At 39.2% G+C, this 14003-nt stretch overlaps 1 protein-coding gene across 1 annotated transcript in view; it reads right to left on the reverse strand.

The window, feature by feature from the left end:
- SLC34A2 (solute carrier family 34 member 2) overlaps positions 1-9917 on the reverse strand; it is a 154319-nt gene extending 144402 nt beyond the window's left edge. The window contains exon 1 of the mRNA XM_074951584.1: positions 9675-9917. Coding sequence (XP_074807685.1) covers positions 9675-9743 — 69 coding nt within the window. The 5' untranslated portion in view covers positions 9744-9917. The remainder of the gene's footprint in view (positions 1-9674) is intronic.
- Positions 9918-14003: the final 4086 nt, after the last annotated feature.

A 14003-nucleotide genomic window follows, 5' to 3' on the forward strand; every position in this document is an offset into this window, starting at 1 on the left:
CTCAAGTGTTTCCAATTAAAGAGAAATTAGCATTTTGGCCATTGCTGGTGTGGTTCTCATTCTTACAGAGATTTAAAGATGTGAGACTGTTCCTGGTAATTGTATCCCGAAGTCTAGAAAGTAGGACAGATACGAAGATGCTTAGTACGATATAAAAGATTCATGAACTATACAAATGAATGACTCAAGTTAGACCAAGAGCTACTATACAGGACTGGGTTTGTAGGGAATCTGGGTACTGACCAGGCAACATCAAACGTAATTATTTTTTGCTTTACAGACCTACCCACTCTTAAAGAGCACCTTCACTTGGAAAAGTGACTACGTGAAGCAGTGTCTTACCCAAGAGATCTGCTTCGTTTGTGTATGCAGGTCATATCTACTGACAAAAACAGTTTGGTGACAAAACAAGTTATTGTTGCTTTTCACTCCTGTTAGCCTACAGAGACAATACAGCTGACAAGGTGTGAGTGGGATCTTATTCTTCTTATACATTATCAGTTATTTACTAGAATTATTTACTAAATTCTAAGTTGTTAAATTCATGCCATGCTATGGAGGCACTGGGGTGGCACAGGAGTGAGTAGGACATAATTTGAAGACAAGGGACCTGTATAGGTGTAACCAAAAGCCTAATAACCTTTATTACTGATGATGATGCACTAGGAGCAAAGTACCCGGCTTTAATCTCAGATCCCAGATGGCGCTTGCAAAGTTGACTATTAAAAATACCTTTTTATTTGTGAAAGCTGAAAACACTTGAAATGGAAATAAATAAATGACAGAAACCACACCTGGAAATCCATAATGCCATTTTTATAGTCACTTTTCCTACTAGAACTGCACTTTAGTTTTACATACAAAATAATTTTAATTGATTCCCCCACTTGTAGAAAAATACATATTAGAACAACTTAAAATAGGAAGACCCGTGTGTTCTGTGAACTATGCATATATCCTCCTTTGGTTTTCTAGGTGTAAAACACCAGCTCTGGTATTGGGAAAGTTATTAGATATTCAAGATTCAAACACATGGCCAGTTTTCAACCAGGTAGTTGCCTACCTTTTTAACAGTTGGTTTTTACTCAAGATACTTTGTTCTGGCTGTCAAACACAGAATGATTCTTTTAATAGAGTATACCAACCTTTTTAGATTTTAGGAGGGTGACCCCTCCTGGACCAGTATTTTGCTGTTCCAGAAACAATACCTTAAGGCTTTGAGCACGGGGTTGGACTAGATGACCTCCTGACATCTCTCTCACCCCTAGTCGTCTATGATTCTATCACCCTATTTGAGAGGAATGGGGAAAAACATCTCTGGCAAGGAAAGAGTTAACTAACAAATTCACTCCATGGATGTGGTTTTCTGTTTTGTTTGACCGGCCACAAGGTCCTGTTAGTTATTCTGCAGAAAGTGGTTACTCACAATTCAAGGTACTTGAAACAAACACCATTTGAAGTCCTTTCGTGTTTGTGTAGAAACCCCACCTCAAACAATAGCTCATTTACAGGCTGCCAGTAAGTTATGTGAGTTATGAACTCTGTCAAGACACTGTTATTGTCATCAGGAGCCTATAAAACAGTCGAGAAATATGTCTCACATGCATACATACCACAAAATGCTACAAGCTCTCTTACAACATCCCCAAACAAACTGGCGATACACAGGATTGCAGTGAGAGCAAGAAAAGTATAAATCCATCTGTCCCCAAGGGACAATATTCATTCCTGAGCATGGGCACATATGTTCCAGTAGAAAAATGTGGATCATATACAGTTAAAATAAAATTTTTTAAATCAATCTAAAAGTTGACTAACATGAATCCTAACAAAGACTCCACAGCAGCACAGGGCTTGTTTTTGTCATTAGTAACATTACAGGATCACGCTGGTCATATTACTAGATATAGTCCCCACAGAATTATTATGCATCTTCAAGATATCCCTCTCACACCAGGAAGAAAATTACCTCTTATACAATATACCATTTAGTTTAATCTTTTAATGTTCCACAGATCAGAATAACATACTGCCATGCATTTATTACATAAATGAGGTAAGGCTGATGTCGCTTTCTTTCACAGATAGCTATGTGGCTCACTGTTGAGCATATTGTAAGATTCAGAGTTCCTGGACACAGTGTCCACTGAAACTTGTTCTGCCAAATTCTGGCCACTGATCTGTGTTTGGAAAGTGCATATATTTGGTCTAAAATGTCTTCCTTTCCTCCCCTTTCCCCTAGCCACCCACACGCCCAATCTTAAACAAAATTGTTGGCTATACGAAAAAAGAGCCCCATGCTGATTGCATTTTGGATAATGATATAAAAATTATTTGGTGCAGAGCCAGCCACTGTCAGCCTTGAAACAACCTGAAATAGTGCTCTTTCTTGACATCCATGGTGCAGTTTTCAGGGTAGAATTTAACCCAAATTATCTGTTTCATTTAAATACAGACTACTTTTTGGATGGTATTTAAACAATTTTTTTGTTCAAAAAGGAAAGCACAGTAAATTAAAGTTGATATGTATGATATTCTGCATTCACATACGCTTCAGTATGAACTGGGAAATAATATTTAGACCAAATTCTGTCCTTGGTAGTATACCTGAGGTTTCCACTTCAGTACATATATGCCTCTGAGACCATTCTTACAGGGCAATATTCTACTTTTAGTTTCCCACGTGACTTTACTGTCAGCTGGGTTAGATTGCAAAAATATACTGAGAGTAGTATTTGGCCCAATATGTTTCTATAGTATTCAGAAAATAATAAGGGAGACTTCCTGAGGCTAATTTAAGACTATATAAATTATGTAAAGGCTACATAACCTAGTGGACAAAGTATCTGCATCATATCACACAGAGTAGTGTATTACTAGGATTACCAACAGTCCCTTATTACAAGCGACGTCCCTTATTGTTTCATCTCTGTACAACAAGATCAGGAGTTGCTGAGTGCTGCAAAAAAGCAGCAAGAAATACCCCTGGCGAATGTAGGTAAGTACAGCTTATTAATTATTATTAATGATTATTATAATAATATTTGGTAGGATGGGTAGGGCTGGGGTGCTAAGAAAACGGTCCCTTATTTTTGAAATACAATGTTGGCAATCCTATGTGTTATGCAAAATGTAATTGCATTGTAGTTTAATGTTTTTAATCACATAAATGGTATCCAAAAATTCTTCAGCGTTATTGTAAATAATACACATACAGTACTCAATAATGTCAGAAAAAGAGAGCATTTGATAGGTATAGTCAAGGAGGAAATGGTGAGATATGAAATGAGTGGGAGAGTCAATGAAGTGAAAAACCACAGGAAGGCTTTTCCAGATAATAAGAGGAAAGAAGGCTTTCACACCAAATGGAACAAGATTTTCTGATTGGACAGAAAGGAGGCCAGTGTTAGACAACCAGAGCACTAGGGGGAAATAGAGAGGATCTTTTAGCAAGTCCATGATAGCTTTTAATAATGAGAGGACAAATTTGAACAGAATCCTAAAATAAATGGGGAGTTAGAAATAAAGTTGCTTGAGGATGGAGTTGATGTTGCATTTCTTTGTATATATGAGAAAGTGAATAGACACAGTCTGCATGTGCTGGTCTCTGGAGAGTCAAATGGGCAGAGATATGCAATAGTCAAGGCAAGAGGAAAGGAAAGCATGGATACTAATTTCAAAAATGGAAGGCCTGGGTCAAGGAGGAAGTTAGAAAAGATAAGGTACATTTGATGATGATCTTCTCGCTCTAGAAAAGGCTCACAAAAAGGCTGAAGGTACTGAAATAGTAATGAGGAATAAGAAAAAAGCATAGCAGGCTGAGAAAATAACCAAAATGGAAGCCACAAAAGAGCTGAATTCCTGGAAAACTTATATCTTACACATTTTTATTAAGATTCCTATCAAAAACAATAATTAGATTATTTCTAACTCTTTTCTGAAGCAAAAACCAATGATTCAGAACAATACTCATGAGAAATAAAGCCAATTTAGGAAAAGTTGTAGCCATGTGGATCCCAGGTTGTTAGAGAGTCAAGGTGGCTGAGGTAAAATCTTTTATTGGACAATTTCTGTTGGTGAGAGAGACAAGATTTTTATACACAAAGCTCTTCTTCAGATCTAAGAAATGTACTGAGAGTGTCACAGCTAATTACAAGGTGGAACAGATTGTTTAGCATAAGTACAGGTTTCAGAGTAACAGCCGTGTTAGTCTGTATTCGCAAAAAGAAAAGGAGGACTTGTGGCACCTTAGAGACTAACCAATTTATTTGAGCATGAGCTTTCGTGAGCTACAGCTCACTTCATCCGATGAAGTGAGCTGTAGCTCACGAAAGCTCATGCTCAAATAAATTGGTTAGTCTCTAAGGTGCCACAAGTCCTCCTTTTCTTTTAGCATAAGTAGTTAACACATATTTCAAGGTACCCTTCAATGTGGCCAGTTATGACTTCTGCAATAATAGGAGAGGGGAAAATGGGGAGAGGGCGGTTATAGATCACTGTAATAAGCCATAAATCCAAGTCTCTGTTAAGTCCATGATTTTTAGTGTCCAGCAAAGTTATGAATTTAAGGTCCCAGCCCAGGCTCATCTTTTGACGGTTTTATGTAGGTGTCCTTTGAGGATGAGGACTGAGAGGTCAGATATGGAGTAAATGTTTTATGAAAAGTGTTTGCCTATGGATGATACAATGTTTCTGTCATATCATTTTTCTATGTGAGTTCATCTGAGAGCATAGTGATTGTCTCATTTCACCGACAGAGTTGTTATTGGGGCATTTACTGCACCAGATGAGGTATACCACATGTTGTGATAGGCATAGGTAGGACCCAGGGGTCTTGAAAGGTATGGTCTCAGGGTTATTGATCATCACAGCAATGGAAATATGTGGAGTTTAGGTCATCTGTCCAGAAGATGAAAATATCACCAATGTATCTCAGATATATCATTGGTTTTGTGGTGCATTTTTTCCTCCTCCTGTCACTGGAGAGGTGTTAACTGGCCACTTTGCCTTGAATGGTCCCTTGAAATGTATGTTAACTACTTATGCTGAACAATCTGTTCCACATTGTATTTAGTTGTGACACTCTGAGTATATTTCCCAGACCTGAAGAAGAGCTATGTGTAGCTTGAAAGCTTGTCCTTCTCATCAACAGAAATTGGTCCAATAAAAAATATTACCTCATCCACCTTGTCTCTCTAGTGTAGGAAAAGAACAGTTCTGCCATATAGTATAAAGATGTGATATCTATAAAAACAACTAAATTAGAAAAATGTAAGCCTTTAAAGGTGAGATTTTCAAAAACAGCTAAGTGACTTAGGAACATCCAATCCCAAACTGTCAATTTAAATATGACATAATTAGGGCTACATTAGTTTCATTCCTAATGTTCATAAATCCTTTCACGTGATCTCTAAATGAGGGAGGGGATCAAATTAGTTTTAAATGTGTCTTATTTAATGTAAGCATTTGAAAGGCCAGTGCTTTTTTCTGTTACAAAATTCTTTCATTGGTAATTTAAGAAAAAAACAAAGAAAATACTACACAATGAGTACGATATTTAAATTAATACAATAGCTATTCGAATCAATGAAAGAGTAAAACACTGAGTTCTTTTGCTTTATGCTTTTAGCACTGTCTTTTTTTGTTGGTTTGTTTTGTTTTTTAATTTTTACACAGGATCAGCCCAGTGCATGACCTCAAGATCCGTTTACACTAGTTTAAAATGGTATCTACAAATGTTGTTTCAGTAATGAGATCATATATGATCCTTGTTATATCATAACTGCACAAATGCATCTATGGGATACCAAATTTTAGTGTATTTTTTCTGTTTTCAATGTAAAGTTATTTTCTCCATCAAAGCTGTGTTTGACAATTCTCTCTACCATGCTGAATAAACTCGAGGTGTATTTGATTTTCATTTTGAGTATTAAATATTTTGCAACTAATAGACATGTCAGTACCCATTTCTTGATGTTCACTGGAACATATAATTCATTTACTAATTCTAGAATACAGACATTTGGATAGATAAAATCATAGTGTTAGAAGGGACTGCTAGAGTCATCTAGTCTAACCCCCTGTCAAGATGCAGGATTTGTTGTGTCTAAACCATCCAAGACAGATGGCTGTCAAGCCTCCTTTTGAAAACCACCAGTGAAGGAGCTTCCACAAGCCTCATGAGGCAGTCTGTTCCATTGTCCTACTGTTCTTACAGTTAGGAAGTTTTTCCTGAGATTTAATCTAAATCTGCTATGCTACAGTTTGAACCCATTGCCTCTTGTTCTGCCCTCTGTAGCAAAAGAGAACTACTTTTCTCCATTTTTTAATGGCAGCCTTTCAAGTATCTGAAGACTGCTATGTCACACCTTAATCTCCTCTTTTCCAAACTAACCATCCCCAGTTCCTTCAGCCTTTGCTCATATGGCTTTTATTCCATCCCTTTGATCACTTTGTCACTCACCTCTAGATCTTTTCCAGTTTCTCTATGATATGTGGAAAGAATTTTGTATAAATTCTGTAGTGTGGCTGGGCATCTTCCTACCCCCTAGGAAAGGAAGTGGGGTGTATGTATAGTGTATGTTTAAAACACCAAATCCACTTGCATAAAATAGCTTCATTTTTCACAGCAGCAATGTCAGCAGAAGATTAAAATAACTGGTCTGGCTATATGTTTTAAATACCGGGCATGTTGCGGTAACCATGGACAGAGGTGCTGAATTGAGTTCCTAAAGGACAAGGAAATTGCTAGCACATCACAGCCACTGGGGATAATGGAAAAACAAAAATCCACCTGAAGCGCAGGGCTTTGAAAGCACAAACTTGTGTTCACTGTAATTTATTAAGAAATCATTTAAAATATCTTTACATTTATGGTTTTGAGTCTTACACAATTCACTGAAATGCCTAGCTTCATTGTCATAAAATCCACACATTTACTATACTTAAATCCTCACATAAAGTGTGATAAAATGCACATATGAAGCATGATAAAATCCTTGCACCACTGCACATACACATGAAGCTGTGCAGTAATCATGATTAAGCCTTATACAAAAGCAATACATTGTTCACATGCAGCCCCAACACTCAGGTTAGTAGCAAAATGCATTGCTAACTGTGCCCCTGAGTAGTTACAGCAGTCTATAGAGGTCGCCTCTCTGGCAATTCAAAACATTGAGCAAATCTGTCCACTTCCTCCTCCCATCCAGCCGCAAGGCTTTCTCCCTTGCTCTCACAAAAGGTTGTGCAAAACACAGCAAGCAGCTATCCTAAAGAGGCAAATATCTCATCAGCCCCCAACCGCAACAACAGGCTCCTTCATCTACATCTTAATCTCCCCAATGCACATTCCAATGTCATTCTACAAATACTCAGGATATAGTTAAACAGCTCTTTTTTCTCATCTAAGTAAAAAGCTCTGCTTCCCTGGGGGAAACAGAGAGTAAGCAGCATCTCCCAGATGACTGGAAGAATGGCAACAATATCAATTTTCAGAGTAGCAGCCGTGTTAGCCTGTATCTGCAAAAAGAAAAAGAGGACTTGTGGCACCTTAGAGACTAACAAATTTATTTGAGCATAAGCTTTCGTGAGCTACAGCTCACTTTATCGGATGCATTCAGTGGAAAATACAGTGGGGAGATTTATATACACAGAGAACATGAAACAATGGGTGTTACCATACACACTGTAACCAGAGTGATCAGGGAAGGTGAGCTATTACCAGCAGGAGAGCGGGGGGGGGGGGGAGGAGGCAGAAAAAACCTTTTGTAGTGATAATCAAGGTGGGCCATTTCCAGCAGTTGACAAGAACGTGTGAGGAACAGTAGCGGGGGCAGGGGGGGAGGAGGAGGAGGGGAGAATAAACATGGGGAAATAGTTTTACTTTTACCAGCAGGAGAGTGAGTTTGTGTGTGTTTGTTTTTTGGGGAAAAAAAAAAGGGGGGGGGTGAGAACCTGTATTTGTGCTGGAAATGGCCCACCTTGATTTTCATGCACGTTGTAAGGAGAGTGGTCACTTTGGATAGGCTATTACCAGCAGGAGAGTGAGTTTGTGTGTGTGGTTTTTGGAGGGGGGTGAGGGGGTGAGAGAACCTGGATTTCTGCAGGAAATGGCCCACCTTGATTATCATACACATTGTGAAGAGAGTGCTCACTTTGGATGGGCTATTACCAGCAAGAGAGTGAGTTTGTGGGGGGGGGGGGCGGAGGGTGAGAAAACCTGGATTTGTGCTGGAAATGGCCCAACTTGATGATCACTTTAGATAAGCTATTACCAGCAGGAGAGTGGGGTGGGAGGAGGTATTGTTTCATGGTGTCTGTGTATATAATGTCTTCTGCAATTTCCACAGTATGCATCCGATGAAGTGAGCTGTAGCTCACGAAAGCTCATGCTCAAATAAATTGGTTAGTCTCTAAGGTGCCACAAGTACTCCTTTTCTTTTTGCGAATACAGACTAACACGGCTGCTACTCTGAAACCTGTTACTTTGTGTAATGACACATCCACTCCCAGTCTTTATTCAAGCCTAAATTAATTGTATCCAGTTTGCAAATTAATTCCAATTAAACAGTCTCTCACTGGAATCTGGTTTTGAAGTTTTTTTGTTGAAGAATTGCCACTTTTAGGTGGCAATTGACCAAAGACATTGAAGTGTTCTCCAACTGGTTTTTGAATGTTATAAATCTTGACGTCTGATTTGCGTCCATTTATTCTTTTACGTAGAGACTGTCCAGTTTGACCAATGTACATGATGGCATATATCACATTGGTAGATGTACAGGTGAATGAGCCTCTGATAGTGTGGCTGATGTGATTAGGCCCTATGATGGTTTTTTCCCAGCCGCTCTCCTGCTGGTTATAGCTCACCTTACCTGATCACTCTCCTGTATTTTCCACTGAATGCATCCGATGAAGTGAGCTGTAGCTCACGAAAGCTTATGCTCAAATAAATTTGTTAGTCTCTAAGGTGCAACAATATCAATGTCTGTAATGACCATTAGAGTAAATGTTTCTCTTGTCACTGGAGAAAACAGTTCAAATTTTCTAAAGATCCTGGATCATGGGCCTTTCCACTGTGATCAAGCAAACCTTGCAGCACCATGGTGAAATGGCCTTTCTGTTCATGTACTCTGAGACCCTGTATGGGAGGGCAAAGAATAGGTATGTGTCCCATCACTGGCCTCAATACTACTGGGGAACCCCAACCATGGAAACCAATTAATAACCTCCTTTATTTTGCCTAGCCATATGACCTGGGATGACAGCACCTCCTTGATAGCTGCACACATAAAAACCAAACGGATGATGGGATGAAAGGAGAGGAATCATAGGAATTATTTAATTTGATCCCAACCCCCTGAATTTCAGTAGTTTCTCACATTGCACAGTGCAAAAAATCCCTGAATGAACGCAGTACAGCAGTGGAGTAATGCACCAGGGGATGTCTACTGAGAAGCTGAATGCTTATTACAAAACTTTGCAGTGCTGTCTGGCCGCAACAATACAACCTAAAAGTACCGTAACTGGAAAATAACAATATGGTGACTAACAAAGCACCTTAAAGACTAACAGATTTATTTGGGCATAAGCTTTCGGGGGTTAAAAACCCACTTCTTCAGATGTTAGGATCTTGCAACTTATGATAGTTTTCATAAAGTTCATGAATCTCTTACCAAAATGAAAATGCATCTGTGACGGTGGTTCTTGGTGCAATCCAGACTGATAAGAGATTGTGTCACCATATGCCCTGCAATCCTGGGTGCCTTGCAATGCTCCGCTGTTGGAGCTCCCAGCCTCGGATCTCACTTCAGAAGTGGGGTTTTTACCCATGAAAGCTTATGCCCAAATAAATCTCTTAGTCTTTAAGGTGCCAGCGGACTCCTTGTTGTTTTGTGGATACAGACTAACACAGCTACCCCTCTGAATATGGTGAATACAAACCACTCACCCAACAGTTGTTGTGGATCGCTTAATGTGGATACACAAAACCTGAACAAGTTTCAAGTGCAGACATGCCCTATGGGGTTCTGATTGCCTAGTTGGCAGGGAAACCGACATTCCAATTGTTTATTCAATTGAAACTAGAGGAAAGAGATGAATTACTTTGAACACCACATCCAGTTAATATTACAACCATTTAACCAGAGCAGACAGGTCCATATTCTGAAATTTAATGTGGTTGTGCAAAACCAAAATATCCTTCTCCTTACCTTAAAAACAAAAAATAGACCACTTTGACTTATTCCACGTGGTGATGTTTTTTTCCAGCACGATATTTATGTGAGCAATTTTGTAAAATATAGGGAAGAACCCACTACTATCTCAGCCATCCTTAAGTCTAATGGCACAATATTTTCACCCATTATGATATCAATAAAGATTCTGAAGCTTTTAAACCATACACATAGGACACAACTTTCATCACACAGATTAGATCCATCTCATTGTAGCTGCAGAACTCCCTAAATTATAAGCGGTGGAATACATCTTAGATGGCGAAGAACTTCAACAAGCAACCAAGATCACGGCAGTGGATATAGCCCAGAACTGGATAATCTAAAGTGAAATTTTATGCGTTATCACCCCAGTTTTGTTAATGTGTTATCACCCCATTTTTCCTCTTTTTCCCCTCCCACAGTATTTGGAGAAGAGTCTTCCCTGTGGAAACACTGAAGGTTAGAATCTGTTCACTCTCTCTCACACACACTCAAACAAAAAAGCAAAGATCCTGAGCTTTGTGCTTCCTGTAAGCCTATATCACTTATCTACAAAGGTATAAACATCTGGGACAAGGTCCTAGCTGTTCAGCTACAGGTCATTCACACTTTAACTGCTCCTACCCAGGTAGGTTACATTAATAGCAATTTTCTGGCAATGATGTCTGACAACTAGTCAACCTGATCAATAGGTTTTAGAGTAGCAGCCGTGTTAGTCTGTATTCGCAAAAAGAAAAGGAGTACTTGTGGCACCTTAGAGACTAACCAATTTATTTGAGCATAAGCTTTCGTGAGCTACAGCTCACTTCATCGGATGCATCCAATGAAGTGAGCTGTAGCTCACGAAAGCTTATGCTCAAATAAATTTGTTAGTCTCTAAGGTGCCACAAGTACTCCTTTTCTTATCAATAGGGTAATTTAGAGCACATCCACTCTCTTCATCTCCACAGAAGCAGAGAAAGCATTTGCCAGGGTGAATTGAAATTTTATGTTTGGCACTTAGATGTTGTTACATTCTGGGGTGGAATCCAGATTGGTGAAGAGTTATGTCACCTCTTACACTGTAACTCTGAGTGCTTCCCAATGGCTTGCTATTGTACCTCTCTGCCTGGGACGTCCACAGTCAGCGACACTGGGGCTATGGGGCAATAGACAGGTTGCTGGGGCAAAGCTGCTGAACCAGGGCTGTCTACCACATAGACCTTCAGGGAGTGACCTGCATGCTGGAAATCTGGCTGTGAGATCCCAGGCTGGGAGCTCCAGCAGCAGAGCATTGGAAGGCACCCAGATTGCAGGGCACATGGTGACACAACCCCTTACCAGTCTGGAGTGCACTATGAACCACCATCACAGATGCATTTCCATTTTGGTAAGAGATTCATTGAACTTTATGAAAACTATTATAAGTTGCAAGATCCTAGCATGTGTCTTCTAAACAGCCTTCAGGGGGTTGTTTCATGTGGGCAGGGTTGACCAATACCCTGAGTGTTTCTCATCCATTGACATTTGCCAATAGTGAACAACCAAACATTACACAGTACTCAAATAGACAGAAAAGACAAATTATCCTTGGGTGCTGACAACATACTGCTCGATGTCATCAACCCAGCCACTTCCATTCCTAAATTACACACCCATATTACAGACTGGGGAGGATATTCTGTTAATTTAGATAGATGGCATTCAGGAGATTAATTTAGATAGATGGCATTCAGGACAGGGAAGGGTAACATTAAAAGACTTCCCCTTTAGGTAATCCCCCAATGTACTGTCAATATTTTGACACAAGGCAATAACAATAGTTTCTTGACGTAGCCTGTGAAAAATCCTGTGAAATCAGCATACATATGTTCACTGAGGGGGTGAACTGGTAAATCTATACACTTATTTAGCAATTTAAACAAAAACACTTTTTCATTACCATAAAGAAGGAAGGAAGGAAGTGTCACTTGACAAGAGTCCCAGAAAGAGTTTTCTCTTCTAACATCAAATAAGGAACGTAGGGATAATAGTGTTGTTCTTATTCTAAAGCCTGCCCCCCCCCATAATTTCCTGAAAATTATTTAAAGTGAAATGCTGCCCGACAGACACATGAGTAGAGCTCCCATTAACTTTTGTAATAGTTGCATGTGTGTACCTAAGAGCAGAATGTGGTCCTTAGTGTTTCAGTGTTTTCCATTATTAAAATCAAATATGGCACCAACTTCAATAGGACTTCCTTCCAAAGTAAGGGCCCAATCCTGCAAACATGTATGCATGAGTACATTCGCTCACATTAGTAGTTACACTGATGCTACCCATGCAAATGAAGTTACTCATGTGCATAAATGTTTGCCAGATCAGGACCTTGCATACCGCTCAGCATACAGGTTGGCAGAATTCAGCACTAAAATTTTGCTATGGCAAAATCCTACCCACAATCTTGCCCATAGATATACAGGCTTATAATATCCTGGGTTGTGAAAATCAGCTCCTGTTATTGGGCAGCAGCTGATTTGAAAAGATACGTGCTTGTCTTTCGGCTGGCAGGCAGTACTGGAGACATCTATTTAAATCTTAATGTAAACACAGTGCGAGAACAACTCTTTGTGGGAAACATCACACAACTCTGCCGTTGTGAAATGTGTAAGGTGTAAGATACTTACAATTATAAAATAATTTCCAGGCTCAGGAAAATATATCTTTACAATCTTAAAACATAGCAACCAACAAACCTCCTAAACAACGGTCTGTCCTGATTTCTAATCACCAAACCTTTTAAAAAGCCAAACTTAGAGCCTGATTCTGCAAACACTTATCTATCAGTATAAATTTACTTGCAGGAGAAATCCTAACGATCCCAATGCAAGTAAAGTTATATGCCTGTATAAGTGTTTGCAGGATCATGACCTTAAGAAGAATCTATTGTTGGAAAGTTTTGTCAGAGTTGTAACATTAGAAACACCACGGATAAAAAGACTGTTCCTTAAAAAAGTCATTTAACTACTTTCACAGCAATGGATCACCCATCAATTGATGCAGCTCAGCAGGCAAGAATTACTTGTTAACTTACACTGGCGAGACAATTTTTACCTGAAGGCAACAAGTGTGTTTTAGCATATATTAAGATTTAAACAGATGTGTCTGTTACAGCTGATGTGTAACTAAGGACCTACAGAGTCTGCAAAACTGTACCATTTAAGGTTAATGTCAAATTATATAAAACACATTTACAAAGATGTTCTGTACTGTCCTTGATCCCTGAACCTTTATCTGATGGATCTGCTATTTATAAATCCTCTATCAGTTTACAGAGTAGCCGCCCTGTTAATCTGTATCCGTAAAAAAGAGAAGGAGTACCTGTGGCACCTTAGAGACTAATAAATTTATTTGAGCATAAGCTTTCATGAGCTACAGCTCACTTCATCGGATAAATTCAGTGGAAAATACAGTGGGGAGATTTATATACACAGAGAACATGAAAAACGGGTGTTACCAACACACTGTAACAAGAGTGATCAGGTAAGGTGAGCTATTACCAGCAGGAGAGAGGGAGGGGGAAGAAACCTTTTGTAGTGATAATCAAGGTGGGCCATTTCCAGCGGTTGACAAGAACGTCTGAGGAGCAATGGGGGAGGGGGCGGATAAACATGGGGAAATAGTTTTACTTTGTGTAATGACCCATCCACTCCCAGTCTCTATTCAAGCCTAAATTAATTGTATCCAGTTTGCAAATTAATTCCAATTCAGCAGTCTCTCCTTGGAGTCTGTTTTTGAAGTTTTTTTGTTGAAGAATTGCAACTTTTA

The sequence above is a fragment of the Natator depressus genome, chromosome 4 (genome assembly GCF_965152275.1).
Source record: "Natator depressus isolate rNatDep1 chromosome 4, rNatDep2.hap1, whole genome shotgun sequence".
Taxonomy (NCBI): domain Eukaryota; kingdom Metazoa; phylum Chordata; order Testudines; family Cheloniidae; genus Natator; species Natator depressus.